The sequence below is a fragment of the Plectropomus leopardus genome, chromosome 4 (assembly GCF_026936395.1).
Source record: "Plectropomus leopardus strain MGB_pleo_1.0 chromosome 4, ASM2693639v1, whole genome shotgun sequence".
Lineage (NCBI taxonomy): Eukaryota > Metazoa > Chordata > Actinopteri > Perciformes > Serranidae > Plectropomus > Plectropomus leopardus.
The window spans coordinates 4,716,094-4,730,789 of NC_142179.1; the positions used below are offsets into that span (position 1 = coordinate 4,716,094).

Below are 14,696 nucleotides of genomic sequence, written 5' to 3' on the forward strand. Positions count from 1 at the left end.
AAAGGGTGCATATCTCCACTTGCTGTAGCAGAATTGCACATACTTCTGTCAATAAATCGATTCCCCCCTGGGACTTGTATACTGGGACAAGGACAGTAGTCTAATTAAATGACCGAATCGAGCTATAACAGTAGCTCGACTAAACTGTGCATGTAAATGTACTCAGAGTAACATCCGCGGTCTCTCTGGTCTCTCTTTCTTAGTGTTTTCTCAAATCTACTGTACCAGACATGCTGTTTGGCAGTGAAAGAGTTACAGTAATAGGGATCCCCTCTCAATGCACTGCAGAGTGTGGACACAATGTGCCACTAACAAATTATTCCTGCAGATCTGAACAGCTTGAAGCAGACACTGCACTTTCCGGGGTCCTCAGCAGAGCACACGCTGAGAATGAAGTCAATCGGATCAATTGTTGGCGAGAAAATCGAAAAACAGACAGACATGCATACAGAGACTTCTTCCATTTTAGTTAGATTGATTGTTGCAACCTTCTCTGTGTTATAATGTTGCATTGTTTATGGTTGGATATATACTATTTTGCACATATTTATTATTTTGTGCACATTTGTGTCATTATATATGATATTTTAGTCTTTTATTAAGGTGCCTTTTTAATGTGGGCACAGTCACAATAGATGGATCATTTACATTTTTTAATTTTTTATTTTGATAATGGAGCTCTGTTAAATAATGACTTCAAAAATGTTTCAACCATTGAGCTTGGATTAAATATATATTAAATGAAGGTTTAACATTTTTTTTGCCAACATATATTCAAATACCTCTTTGATCAACCAACATTAAAGTTATATATATATGTATATATATATATATATATATATATATGTGTGTGTGTGTATGTATATGTATATATATATATATATGTATATAGTATTTAACATGTTCTTGAAGCTTGCCAACTAGCATCAGTGTATCACCAGTGTGTGTTACTTGTAGCTGACTGAACGCGTTTCCTGTTTAACTGCAGCATCTTGCTTTTATTACCACAGTTACACTCATTCGGTCCTGGGAGTTTTCTTATTCTCTGCAGCTCTACTGAGGCAGGTGTGTGTTTGAGTGTGTGTGTGTGTTTGTGTTTTGTCTTTTGAAGAAGCAATTTAACTTAAAGACGATGCAGTCCGTCTTTCAGAGGGGATAAATCAGGATTAGGACATGGGTACAGTTATTACACTCATATTAAAATCTGGGGGACAGAAATAATTGTCATCTCTTTTCTTCGGTGTTGAAGCTTCACTGTGTTTTGTGGAACAATGATTAAGGTGTTTATATAATGCCGAGCCCTGAGCAAAAAATGTAGACAATAAGGATTATGGTTTGATTTCCTGTGTTATGGCTAGAACGATTAATTGAATGATTATTTTCTCAATTAATTGAATCCGTCAACCAAATATTTTCCATAACTGACTGATTTTTAAAAGAAATGTTGGAAAAATCAGAGGACTGTTCATAATTTTGACAGATTATTTTGCGATCTACTGTAACTTTTAGTAATTCACAGCCCTGTCCGGTTGGCATCGTGTGCATATCAATTAGCTGTTGTCTTGTATTTGCTCTCACATGTACAACCTCGCTGTCTAGCCGGATTTAGCCATCACATTTTGGCTACATCACTTCATGCTCATTGCAGAATGTCATGGCACCTGAGTGCCCAATGTTTCTTTGCAAGATCGTTTTATCTGTTCTTCTGAAATGCATAGTCTATAAAATCATTCTGTATAAAAGTTAAAAATGCAACATAATTATTGAATATTTAATGCTATTAACAAAAAACATAAGAAGGGCGACAATGAGCGACTTAAGAAGATATGACCCAGAAAATAACTAGAAATTAGTAAAAAAGTACAATAAAATTACCTGAAAAATTGAAAAAAAAAAACCTAAACCAAAAAAACACAAATCAAAACAAACAAAAAACTTGGAAGGCAAGAAAAAATAAATAAAAATAAATAAAGGAAATCACCTAAAAAACACGCTTAAAGTTAAAATAATTCTGTAAAATATTTTTAAAACTATAACTATGATGATTATAAATATGTAGTCCACTGGAGATTTTTTCCTAAAGCTATTGTGAAAATAATCTTCAAATCTACTAATTTCTTGCCAAGTTGCTCACTGACATTTGAAAGATGAAAGGTGAATGCAGCATACAAAAGTTATGAGGATCCAGGTATCAAAGGGTTAAATATGCTTCATTATCATTAATAATGAAAATTAAAAGTAATAATAGATTATATTTGAATTTTTTATGACCCTGTTTATCAAAATGACGAACAATGAGAGAGTCCAACTCAACAGACAGGTGTGTCTATAAAGTGTTGGGAAATAACAGAAAGCAAAGATTCAGTTTTCACAGAATCAAAGACTTTCCTTAAATTGCTTGTTTTAAATAAACTTTTTAAAAATATTTAACAACTTACACACTGGAACCAGAAAATGTTTAATGGAGAATTTTTAAGTATTTTGGTGAACCAGAGGTGAAGTACTGATGAAGTAGGCAGATGTTTGTAGGCAGCAACAAAGTGTCTGTGGTAACGCGAAATGTCACTGTTGTTTCAGAGTTAACCGAAACGCAGTGACGACCACTTAGTGAATAATGATATACGTGTGTATGTGTGAGATCGTCAATGAAGCCCCATCCTCGGACCCCCTCCCCTCCTGGAGATCACTCTTCAGGTGTCTCTAATTGGCTTATTATTGCAGTGAAGCTGGGACACAGCAGGGGGAGAAATCTCTGTTAATTTATAATTAATTAATTTATGATTATGCAGAGCGATGTGAGATATACATACTGCTGTATATCATAAACACCTCGAGACGCTGAGATGGAGGATAGTCATCAGGAAAGTAGGTCTGATGGCTAGTTTCAGTTTTTATTATTTTCTAATCTTAAATTGATGACAAACTGAATGTTGTTCAGAATCAACCACAAAAGCATCAACTACAGAGGTCATAATTTTGTGTAAAGGATGGACAGTGGATGCATGAGTTAGATGTAAAACACATCTCAGTTATTATATATCGATCAACACACACCTACACACACACTTAAGTGCATGTAAAACACCAATAGATTCACAGTAGTTGTATTTATTAGTTTGGCTTGCTGAGGTCTGCAGGGGGCCGTCGTCTAATGGAAGTGAGACGGTGTTAATGACACGGCCACCAGGTTACCAACCTCTACACTCTCAAACCCACTGCATGTCGAAGGACCGGAGCTAAAAATAGATCCGCCGCCTGGCCTCTTGTAATGACAAAGCTCAAGTCCACGCCTGTCTGCCTGCTGCGAGTGTCAGATCTGCTGCCCTCCGTTCAGCTCATCTTCTTTTAGGTATTAGTGAACCTGAGAGAGAGGAATGAGTTATACACTCAAAATGAATGTGTAAGAAATGTAATTCTTTATGAAGACCTGCAGGGACGCTCTCTTTTCCCTCGCACACATACTGTACGTGGAGATCAAGAGATTAAGGGTCAACATCAGAACAGCTGGCGGAGATTCAATGACTTCTCGAAACCCCAACAGTTGGTTTGTCAACACAAATCACTCTAATGGAGACATCTCCGAAATCTTCAAAGAGTCGTCTCTCCTGCTCGTTGGGAGTAAGGTTCAAGGTTTGAAGTTTCTTGGTTAATGTTCAACGGTAAATTTGTTGTGCAGATGTGAAATTCAGCATCCTAAAACAAGACTTCAAAACAAAATGCATTAAAACAAGTATCATCTCGTATTTCTTACCAAGCTAGTGTCATGGATCCACAACCCAAAAGCCAAAATAAATACTGGCATTGTTTGTGTTGGCACACCACGGATATGTCACATTTTAAGGTTATTAGTAGCAGAAATGTTGAAACTCTACATTTCTAGTAGTATAGTCAAGGCACAAAAAACACTTTGTAGAGATTAGGAAAAGATCGTGTTAAAATGCCCATTTTTAGTGGCACAATCATGGCTAGAAATGCAACCCCCCCAAAACAAGGTTTTGGTGGCATATAGCTACTGAAAATGAAGCTAATGTCATGTTAAAAAGCACTTAGTTTTCATGGCACAATGGGCGCTAAAAACACAGCGGATGTCTTGCTAAAAAATCAACCAGTTTTGGTGGCACAGTTACTGCTAGAAATGCTGCTTGTAAAAAACACCTAATTTTAATGACCTAAAGCTGCTGGAAATGGCACAGATGTCTTGTTAAAACACACCTGGTTTTGCTGGCATTCGCTGCTGAATGCGTTGCAGATGTTTTGCTAAAAAAACACCCTGATTTGTTGGCAGAAAGCTGCTGGAAATACTGCTGAAGTCTTGCTAAAAGAATACTTGGTTTTGGTTGCATAAAGCTGCTGGAAATGATGCTGTCTGGCTAAGAAACACCTGATTTTGCTGGCTGGACATGCTGCTGATGTCTTACTAAAAAGCACCTGGCTTATGTGGCACAATCACAGCCTGGGATGTCACAGATGTCTCCTTAAACTTTTGATGGCAGAATAGCTGCTGGAAATACAGCCAATGTATCACTAAATACACCTGGTTTTGAGAGTCGCAGCAACAGATTTTGGTGCACAATCATTGCTGGAAAACTAAAAATCAGCAGGTGTCTTATTTGTTGGTGTTGAGCAGTGGTCTGCAGCTTGACAGCCATCTCGCCTAGGTGTCATATGACACGTATGAGTTGCGCAAATGCAATGTATTTGTGGTTTGCCAAAATGTACAATGCGTATGAATGGCCTGGGCTCCATGGATGGCCATGTCAGTCTTTGACAAACTGGATGGACTTGCATAAAATTTGATAGATTTGGTCCATTGATGGTCTCCAGATGAAGGATCCCACCAACTCCGTGAGATTGACATTTGTGGTTTTGAATGAAATGTCTTATTATTTTCTGACATAGATGCACTCGCAGGGCTCTCACTGTAGGTGGCCTTTGTGTCAGCAAGGAAGTCACCCTTTGAACAAGCTCGAGTGTCATCTGTGTGCGTGGACTTGAGGCTTCAGAGGCTCAGAAACGTTGACTTTAATTCACCACTGAGAGGTTTATTTCCACCCCTGAGCTTCAAAGCAACACTTTCACACGTCACTTCAAAAAGATCAAACCAGAGCCACCAGAGCCGCCATTAAGTGGTCGCAGTCGGAGCTCCAGTCAAATGAAGAGAAGAATGTCATCGGTGTACGGTGGAAAAGACATGTAATCATTATGGCTTTGTAATACGAGTCAACTTTGATTATTTCTTCAAAGGCAGGCTTAAATTATAGTCACTATTGATGGCTGTTAGCCCTGTGTAGAATTTGGACATGGGTTTCCTTCACCGTTGATGTATTTTTCTGATTTTGTCCTTTTGGGGCTCAAATGCAGAAGTAAATTAGTCTGACAGAGAAGTGATCCAAAAAGTGATCCAAGTGACTGAAAATATCAAGGATCATTCAGGTCACTCCAGCCATGCAAAACATAAAAAGAACAAAATGTTGTTAACCCTTTGAAACCTGGGCAAATTGGCTTAATTTCTTTCAAAAACATGGGAAGACAATGACGGATAAATGACCCAGATATTAACAACAGATTTAGAGTTCTAGAGCGTGATGTCTGCCTTCTCTCCAATTTACTGGAACTAGACGACTCGGCTTGTGGTGCTTAAAGCGCCAAAAACTGCGTTGAAAAAATTTAACAGCAGTGTATTTTGCATGTGTGTCTGCTCATGGACGGGAGGCTTATGCTCATGACAACGTGAGATGTAAACTTTCATGGCATCCTCCTCGGCTGAGCTGTAATGTTAGCGCGCTTGTTCAAACTCTTTAAATCCTCTTTCCTCTAATGGGCTGATTTACATCTCATGTCCCATGTATTAAATATAACAGCAATGTAAACGTCAGCTGTAAGTGCAATTATACAATAATTATAATAATGTAAATTACCCCAAATAAGCAAGAAATTAGTAAAAAGAAGAAAAAAAAGACCTGTAAATTTGCAAAATAAACCCTCACTAATAATAATAATAATCATCATCATCATTAAAATGAACTTTATTTATAGAGCTCTTTCTCTTTTCATACAAGGGATACAGCTCAAAGTGCTTTAAATCAAAATGCATCAAAACAAAACAAGATTAAACAATCAAAAAACAAAAAATAGGAATGGTAAAAATTATATATTATATGGAATAAAAATTGGAAGATTTACATTATTTAAAAACCAGTCTAAATAAATAGGTTTTCAGCTGTTTTTTTAAAAATGTTCACCGAGCACGCGGACAATAATATATATGACATAATAATTCTCTTTTAGTCCAGCTCTCCAGCAGCAGGTTTAATCCAATCCATGACTCATCACGTGAACATCAGACTGTTGTTTCCCCAAAACATGGCTTCCCTCCATGTCTTTATAAAAACACTCAAAAATAAGCTTTGGATGCTCCGTGAGGTCAAAAGTCAGCTGCTGTTAATTCTTGCTCGTCAAAAAGTGTCTCTGCTTCCCCACACGGCCCATTCTCCTTTATCCTCAGCACAATACAGCGGGGTCTGGTAGATTTCAGCCCTGCTTAAGGCATTAGCTCGCAGAGATTATCCCACCAGCCAAACGCTCTTCACCAGCAGCACGCATCCGCTCATACAATCACTGCGGCGGACACGTGTCTGATATGTGGCCTGCTTTACTGCCTCTGATCAGGCTCGCCCTCCTCGTGGCTCCCAGGGGCGCTGACCTCTGCTAGTGTTGAGATGTGACACTGACCTTGGTATTATTTTCTGTAATGGAATGACTGGACTATGTTTCATTGTCTAAAAAACACTGGCAATGGATTTAATATTATATTTTTTCAGGGTTTGTTTTTATATCTGAGCATACCAGTGTCGGAATAACAAAGTGCATTTACTCAAATACTACACTATTAAAACTGTCTTTCTTTCAGAAGATCTAAATGTTTAATCTGGCTTTTTTACCAACTGTGTCATCTCTTAAATTAATATGTTGGGAATTAATTTACATTTTTTCTGTTGTTATAGGCCTGTACCCAACTCAGACTTAATATATCAGTTAAATCAGATGTTCAATATGAACTTGGGAGCCAAGTTAAGTTCATAGTAACTACACACAGTCTGTATTTTTGTCTGAAAGTTCATGTTAATAGAAATACATCAGTTCATTAAATAAATTAACTCATTAAAATGTGTTTAAAGTCAGCTAAAAGTCATTTGATGTAATTCATGTTGAGAAATTTAAGAGAAATATTCTGTAAAAGATTATGGGAGCTTTCTGTTAGAACAGTGAGACAGGTTACTGTCACTTTAAGACAGAGGGTTGTTTTTTTTAAATCCTAGAAATGTCCTGAAATCATAGAAATGTATTAAAATCCTAAAAATATCCTAAAATCCCAGAAATGTCCTAAAACCCTAGAAACATCATACATTCAAGAAATGTCCTGATATCCTAGAAATATCCTGAAATCCCAGAAATGTCCTAAATTCCTAGAAACATGCTTAAATCCTAGAAACATGTTAAAATCCTAGAAATGTCCGAAAATCCTAGAATTGGCTAAAATCCTAGAAATGTTTTAAAATTCTAGAAATGTCCTAAAATCCCAGAAATGTCCTTAACTCCTAGAAACATCCTAAAATCTGAGAAACGTGCTAAAATCTCAGCAATGTCCTAGATATAGAAATGTGCTTAAATCCTAGAAATGTCTTAAAATCCTAGAAACATCATAAATCCAAGAAATGTCCTGACATCCTAGAAATATCCTAAAATCACAGAAATGACCTACATTTCTGGAAACATGCTAAAATCCTAGAAATGTTCTCAAATCCTAGAAATGTGCTTAAATCTAGAAATGTGTTAAAATCCTAGAAATGTGCTTAAATCTAGAAATGTGTTAAAATCCTAGAAACCTGCTAAATCTTAGAAATCTCCTAAAATTCTATAATGTCCTAAATTCCTAGAAATGTCCTAAAATCTAAGAAACATGCTAAAATCCTCAAAATGTGCTAAAATTCTAGAAATGTCCTAAAATCTAGGAACTGTGCTAAAATCCTAGCAGTGACCTAGATCTAGAAATGTGCTTAAATCCTAGAAATGTCCTAAAATCCTAGAAACATGTATTGGGCTAGCCCCTGGCTTCCTGCTGATTTGCAAAACTGGCCCCCAAGTTGAGTGTTCCTGCTCTAAGAGGAGGTTTCGCAGTAGATGCTCATTTATCTTGGAATATGAAAAGTAAACCAGAAACACGCTGATTATTTTCAGAAATAACAATGAAAGAAATGCTTGAAATGAGAGTTACAGAAGACGGTGGAACAGTATTTAGCAGTAATGTTTGCTGAGACACTGTCCAGCTCTGCCTCTGTGTTCATGTATATTTTTTAACCTAAACATTTAAAACCTTTTACCGTCCGCAGACTCTTCTCTCTGTGACTCTCTGTGGCGTCACTGCGAGCCTCTCTCACAGTGTCACAGGCCATTCACACAGGTATTGTCGGAGCCCGACTGGCACTCGACCAACGAGGCCACCGGGCTTCCTGTGAGACTGTGCCAAGCTGGCACGAGTGACACACAGGGCAAGCTGTGCTGACAGCCTGAGACGAATGACCTGTTAACGATCTCTCTGTCTGTCTCTTTCTGTCTCTCTCTCTCTCGCGTCACACTTTTGGGCTGTGATTGAATAAACGTATTGATCTCCTTCAGTGACGAGGTGCATTTAAACCTAATTTAAATAACTGAATTACCTCATAAAGCCATTAAATGTTTATTCTGCTGCATGGTAAAATGTCTATAACACATGGCCTGCAGGCCTAATTGAATCGTTAATTACATCAGTGACTCTTTTTAACCTAAAGCACAGCACACACTGGCATTTCAACACACTGGCATTTCCAAACTTTTTGCGCTCTGTTGTGTTTGACATCTCATGCTGTAGTTTTTCTTTCAAATATCCTTCATTTTACATAATTTTAACCACAGTATTGTGGATTTTTTTTTGTCCACTCTGCAGAAAAAAGAAATAATGTGTTCTCTTTATTGCAGTAATTTTAAAGCTTTTGTTCCTGACAGGAGGCCAGAAATATTTACACAACTCACACAACAAAGTAAACTACGGGCGGCTCTGACGTCAGTGTGTGAATGTGTGTGTGAGTTGCTGAATGAAAGATTAAAAAAGTGTTCTCAGTGTTAGGGAAACTAGAAAGGGGCTATGCAAGTGCAAGACTTTTTAAATTGATTGCAGTTTGGAGAAAGACTTTAAAAACTGATCGTTTGATGTTTTATGTTAAAAGTTGAAAATCCTGGATTTGAAAAAGGCCTTTGCTTTTCACTTTTGTCTTGAAGGCTGGTTGGTTGGTGCTAAAGGAATATTTTCAGCCAAATTTTAAGGAGACTGTATTTTCATATTAGCTATTATAATGTTTTTTCTCTGACAGAAACCTTCGCCCCCACATTGATTGATTGAAATGATAAAACAGTAGTGTTACCTGATACAGTTAATCTGTGTTTATTGCCTCTATGTTTTTTTTAACTTCTGACCTATTTCAAAACACTTAATAGCCCTTTATTTATGCGTATCATGAGCGATGCATCTGTCCACCCACAGGATAAAATATTAACAGTTATAGTTAATATTTATGTGTTTTAGCAGTCTATCCATTGTCTTTTCACAGCTCGTTACCTTGTTGCTTGTTGATTCACACAGAATACATTTTTACTTTCCACTGCGAATGCAGGCACAAGGTTTTGGGTTTTATTGTTGCGCTTACCAAATGGCACTACCAGCCTAAAAATAATAATGCATATTAAATATAAAAACCTCAGTGTCTTAGATAATATCTTATTTCTCTCCAAACTAAGTGCTGTGACTGTTTACAACAATTACAAATTTCTAGTGCTTCATTACGGATGATTGTTTACTTGTCTATTAAAATTGCAACTTTTGACATTTTCATTCATTAAGCAACATTAAACCAGCCATGGTTTAATTTCAAGTCAATTAATTGTATACTTTCATTTGTTTTATATTGTTTGACAATATGCACAATCACCAGATAGTAGAAAGTTTCATGGGGCTGGGCAATAGAGTTTAGATATTATAATGTCGTCTTTTACTGGTTTTACACGCTGCAACCAGCTGGCTGTTCTATTATTTGCTTTTACCCACGTAAACCATCCCACCCAAAAAAACAAAAACAATACAAATGACATTTGTTTGCTCCTTTTCATTTGATCAAGGAGCAGAGCAACAACAAAATGCAGAGAGAGAAGCAAGAGAAATACAACAAATATTGTGACTAATTTATGTTTTCTCATTTTTTCTTCCAGTGAAGAAAGCCAAACTACACGGGCCTCCAGGTAAGAGCTCATGCATCATACTGAATATCTGTTAATGTCTGAACAGTTTTGGACATCGTAATAAGAGGGACAGCTGTGTATTTTTCTCTTATTTGTTGTCTCTATCTGACTTGTTTGTGGCTGGAGTGAGGATGGTACTCTAAATCCAGAGGAGTTAGTGGACTTAAGACTCATAGATTGCTTGACTTTTTAATTTGCGGAAGTTTCTGGAGAATTTTACATTTTCTTTATTCAGGATATATTGTGTGGTTTGTTTGTTTTAGAGATGGCTAAATCAAAATCTGTTTTAAAGAAAAATAGCAAAATATACCTTGTTTGTTTGTCCGATACCTAAACCATGAGTGTCCAGAGCTGGCCGGCCAAAGGGTCCGATCTAGGCCACTATAACTTTGCACATTAATGCACTAGTGTAAAGGCTAAAAGGTGCCAGGTTTCAGGGTCATTCGATTCAATTTCGATTCTTGGGGTCACGATTCGATTCAGAATCTTTTCTCAATTCAAAATCGATTCCCGATTCAAAATATAGGAGATGCGATTTCAGGATCTACTCCAGTCTGTTTTGCCAGTGGCATATTATGTTATGAAAGCAAAGTGTGTATGGAGGTTTTATTATGTACAAGCTTTTTTGCTGTAGAAAACCTTTCTCTCAAGTGTTGGGAATCAGAAAGTGGAAAAATAAACATTGTAATTGTTCAAAAAATGGACACACTTTTCCAAAAAAGTCCCATCATTTTTTTTTTTTTTGCAGTTGTTTGTGTATCCCATTATCTGTGCCATTCTGCAAAGCAGCTCCTCTCTGTGATGCTGCAGAGGGCCACACACACACTACTGACACTTCAGAGAGGGGCCTGATTCTCCTGCCTGCTCTGCCTGCAGTCAACAGAGTTTTTACCCATATGAGGCCCTGCTGCTTGTTAGTCTCCTGGTTTACCCATGTCTCATATATTATTATTATTATTATTATTATTATTATTATTATTATCATTATTATCATTATAGGAGAACATATATATATATATATATATATATATATATATATATATATATATATATATATATATATATATATATATATATATATATATATATATATATATATATATATATATATATATATATATATGTATATATATATATGTATATATATATGTATATATATATAATAGCTGCCAGAGTTTATTCTAATGCAGGAGGCGCTGCCAATAACACAGATCGATAGATACAGCAGGATTCAGCCAATCACAGTGCAGTTTGCTCCAGATGACGTCTGGCTTACGTAGGCGGATACAAAGCGTCAGCTCGTCTTCCGATTGGACGACAAGACCGAAACAAACCTCTGACCTCTCCAAAGGAACTATGGGAAACCAATATGGCGTTTAGCATCGATGCTAATGTGCAGTTAGCACCGAAATATGGATAAAATATGGACGGAGACACCTAATATCGGATCTATCTTAATGTATTTATTGAACAAGATCTCGTAAAAACACCCGAACCCCCAGGCTGGATACCGAGGCTTCTGAAAGAGCGACGGCGCACCGGAGTTTCCTCTGAGCGGCGCAGACGGCAGCTTTGACCGGCGGAAAAAGCGACGAACGGTATCAAAATTATTACGATTTTTCTCAATGATACAAATTTTGGAGGGTTATCAATAGTAGATATTTAGTAAATATAGTCCATAGTCGATGTTTAGGATGTGTGAATCGATTCTGAATCGTTAAAAACGAGTTCCCCGAAAAAAGACGAATATCTTCACTGGTCACATTTAAGCAAAATGATGTGAAGGAGGATGTGCTTTTAATATCATTTTAGCACAACGGAGATGCGTTTAGGAGCATCACTGAAGTCTTCAAATGACGTTAAAGCACACACATTAAAATATAATATTGTGATAATGTAACTATAGTAAAAAAGTATTCATGTTTTGAGGCAATTAGCTAACAAAAAGGGTTTTGGTTACTATTATCTAAGTTTTTCTCAGAAATACAGAGTCTGACTAATAACTGGAAGACAATCAGTCACATCAGTATAATCATACATGTATTGAAACCTAGTTTACTACATCAGAAAGTAGGTTGAGTAACGACCTAACAACAGACACATTTCTCAGTCCCTGTTGAGTCCGCTGGCTAACTTGTGCTTATGCTTTCTAGAGATTGTGGTGTTTCCCAAACTAAATAAATGCACCAGATATAAACACAGAAATGCGCACCTTTCTTAGTCTTGTTGTGAATACTGAGATTGTTGAATCTCAGATGCTGAGATCGCTACTGGTTATTACTTTGGTCTCCAAAAAAAAGGGGGGGGGGCGGCGGCACTTCTTCTGCCACTAGACAGCAATACCTGTGACCAATCACACCTGAAGCACTTTTTGCACTTACTAAGGGTTTTTTCCTTAAGTCTAAATTCTTGCTTGTGTTGTACGTCGCTTTGGATAAAAGCGTCTGCTAAATGAAATTGTAGAATTGTAGAATTTTACGCATACACATTTAGCTTTTACATCTGTAAACTTTACCTGTATTTTTAAGCAAGTTCATTGAATCAATGCTAAAACATACAAATTGCTTAAGTTGCCAGCTCTATTTTATAGTGAGGAGATATGAAAATAACACGCTGTATTGTAAAAATTGTCCACAGTGTCACCGCACATCAGCGGCAGTCACAGTTACCTTACCAACTGTAGGCCTTCTTTAAACAGTGGCTGATAAGATTGAAGGGGTCTATTGCTGCATTCATGTGACGTCGGAGGGTCGTAGTTTCCGAGTTGGGAAGTTGTTGTTCAGATTTAGTTGTGTTCGTGTGCTTTGAGGACATAAAGTGGGAACAACATGGAGGTTAGAAAGACGATGGGTTGCATTTGAATGCTAAGAGTGTTTAAACAAAAGGTTGATAGCTGTTTCCAGTTTATTTATATTTTTATATATTATTTATTTTTTAAATATTTTATATATTATATTTTTATTTAATCCAGGTCCTACAAAGACAGCAGTTAAGATTAATACCATATTACACTTAACGTGATAAAAAAAATTATATTTGATATGTGAATTTCTTGCCATTGACCAAATGTTGACTTTATGACATCAAGTCGGCAACTCCTATTATAAAATGTTTTTTTTTTTCAATCTTAGTATACTCCCCTGGCATGCTTTAGTTAAAAGTTTGCTTGCTTGCTACTGCTAATAGATGCATACACTAAAATGTGCAACTACTAAAAGTAAATGATAATTACTGAGAACATATAATGAAATATTTGATTATTTTTTAACCGTCGATTGTTGACACTGTTTCTATGCTTTCGACCAAATTTGCTGCCCTTAAATGTCACGCAAACGTAGCAACTCAGCAACTTGGGTATCATCGCAATTTTCCAATTTCTCACTTGTAATTACGACTATGGAGGGCTGTTCATGTGCTCGCAAATGCTGTAAATACGATATTTCCGAGGAGCACGTGAAGGCAGCACAAGCGACAGGATGACACTCATGTTTCTTGGATTCCTTTGGGCACTTGGAAAAATTTTCTCTAAAACACCTTAATGTTCTTGTGCTCGACAGAGTACACGTCACAAGCATCTAATAATAGTGCAATAATAATGAAAGCACTTTTGTCGCCACCTTTGGTTTCCCCCTCAAGAGCTGCTCTTGAGATGTTCTTTAATGTTCATTGTCCCTCCAGCTGTGAGAGGAAATATCAGCCCTTGCTTTGAGAAAGGTATGGATGTCAAAAGTGGAACACCGTCTTCCCGCCACCTTTCTTTCCGCTCTTTTTTTTTAAACCTCTTTGCTGGCTGCAGCTGTTGGTCCCATCTTCTCTCCAGGCGATGATGAGGAGAGAACAACAGCGACGAGTGGGAGAGTAAAAAGTCGAGCCAGAGGAGGAGAGAAGAAAATCAATAGATCATCATAGACAAAGGGCCACCTGCTAGCCTGAAATGACAACGTGTCATCCTGGCATAAAGGAGAAGATGGAGACAAATCCCTTACTGTCTTTTAGGAGACAGAGACAGAGTCCAGATACAGGAGAGGATTTGTCATTGGCTGCCGCTGGCCTCTGATCGCAGAGCAGATTTTCAGAGCGGAAGAGCAGATTTGATTGGCCTCCCCAGGGTGTATAAAAGAGGACATGAGTGATGGTGTTGCTACCGTGCAGTCAGAGCTACTGTAGAAATGCCCTTTAATTAGTTTAATCTTTAGTTCTCCTGAATTACTACAACTGGCAATTCTTGCTTTGAGTAAGTTTAGTAATTAAAAGTGATAGAAGTCTCTGTCCGTAAATTTGACCGTAACCTTCCTCTTATATTCATTTGTCATTACAAGAATATTCCTGAGTGACCGGGTTCATGTTTAATCATCCAAAAGTTGCAA

At 37.2% G+C, this 14,696-nt stretch overlaps 1 protein-coding gene across 1 annotated transcript in view; it reads left to right on the top strand.

Annotated features, from left to right (window-relative positions):
* Nucleotides 1–14,696, top strand: part of LOC148189672 (uncharacterized) — a 139,054-nt gene that overhangs the window by 15,375 nt on the left and 108,983 nt on the right. Inside the window, exon 3 of the mRNA XM_088076012.1 lies at nucleotides 10,300–10,329. Within this exon, the coding sequence (XP_087932138.1) occupies nucleotides 10,300–10,329 (30 nt within the window). The remainder of the gene's footprint in view (nucleotides 1–10,299; nucleotides 10,330–14,696) is intronic.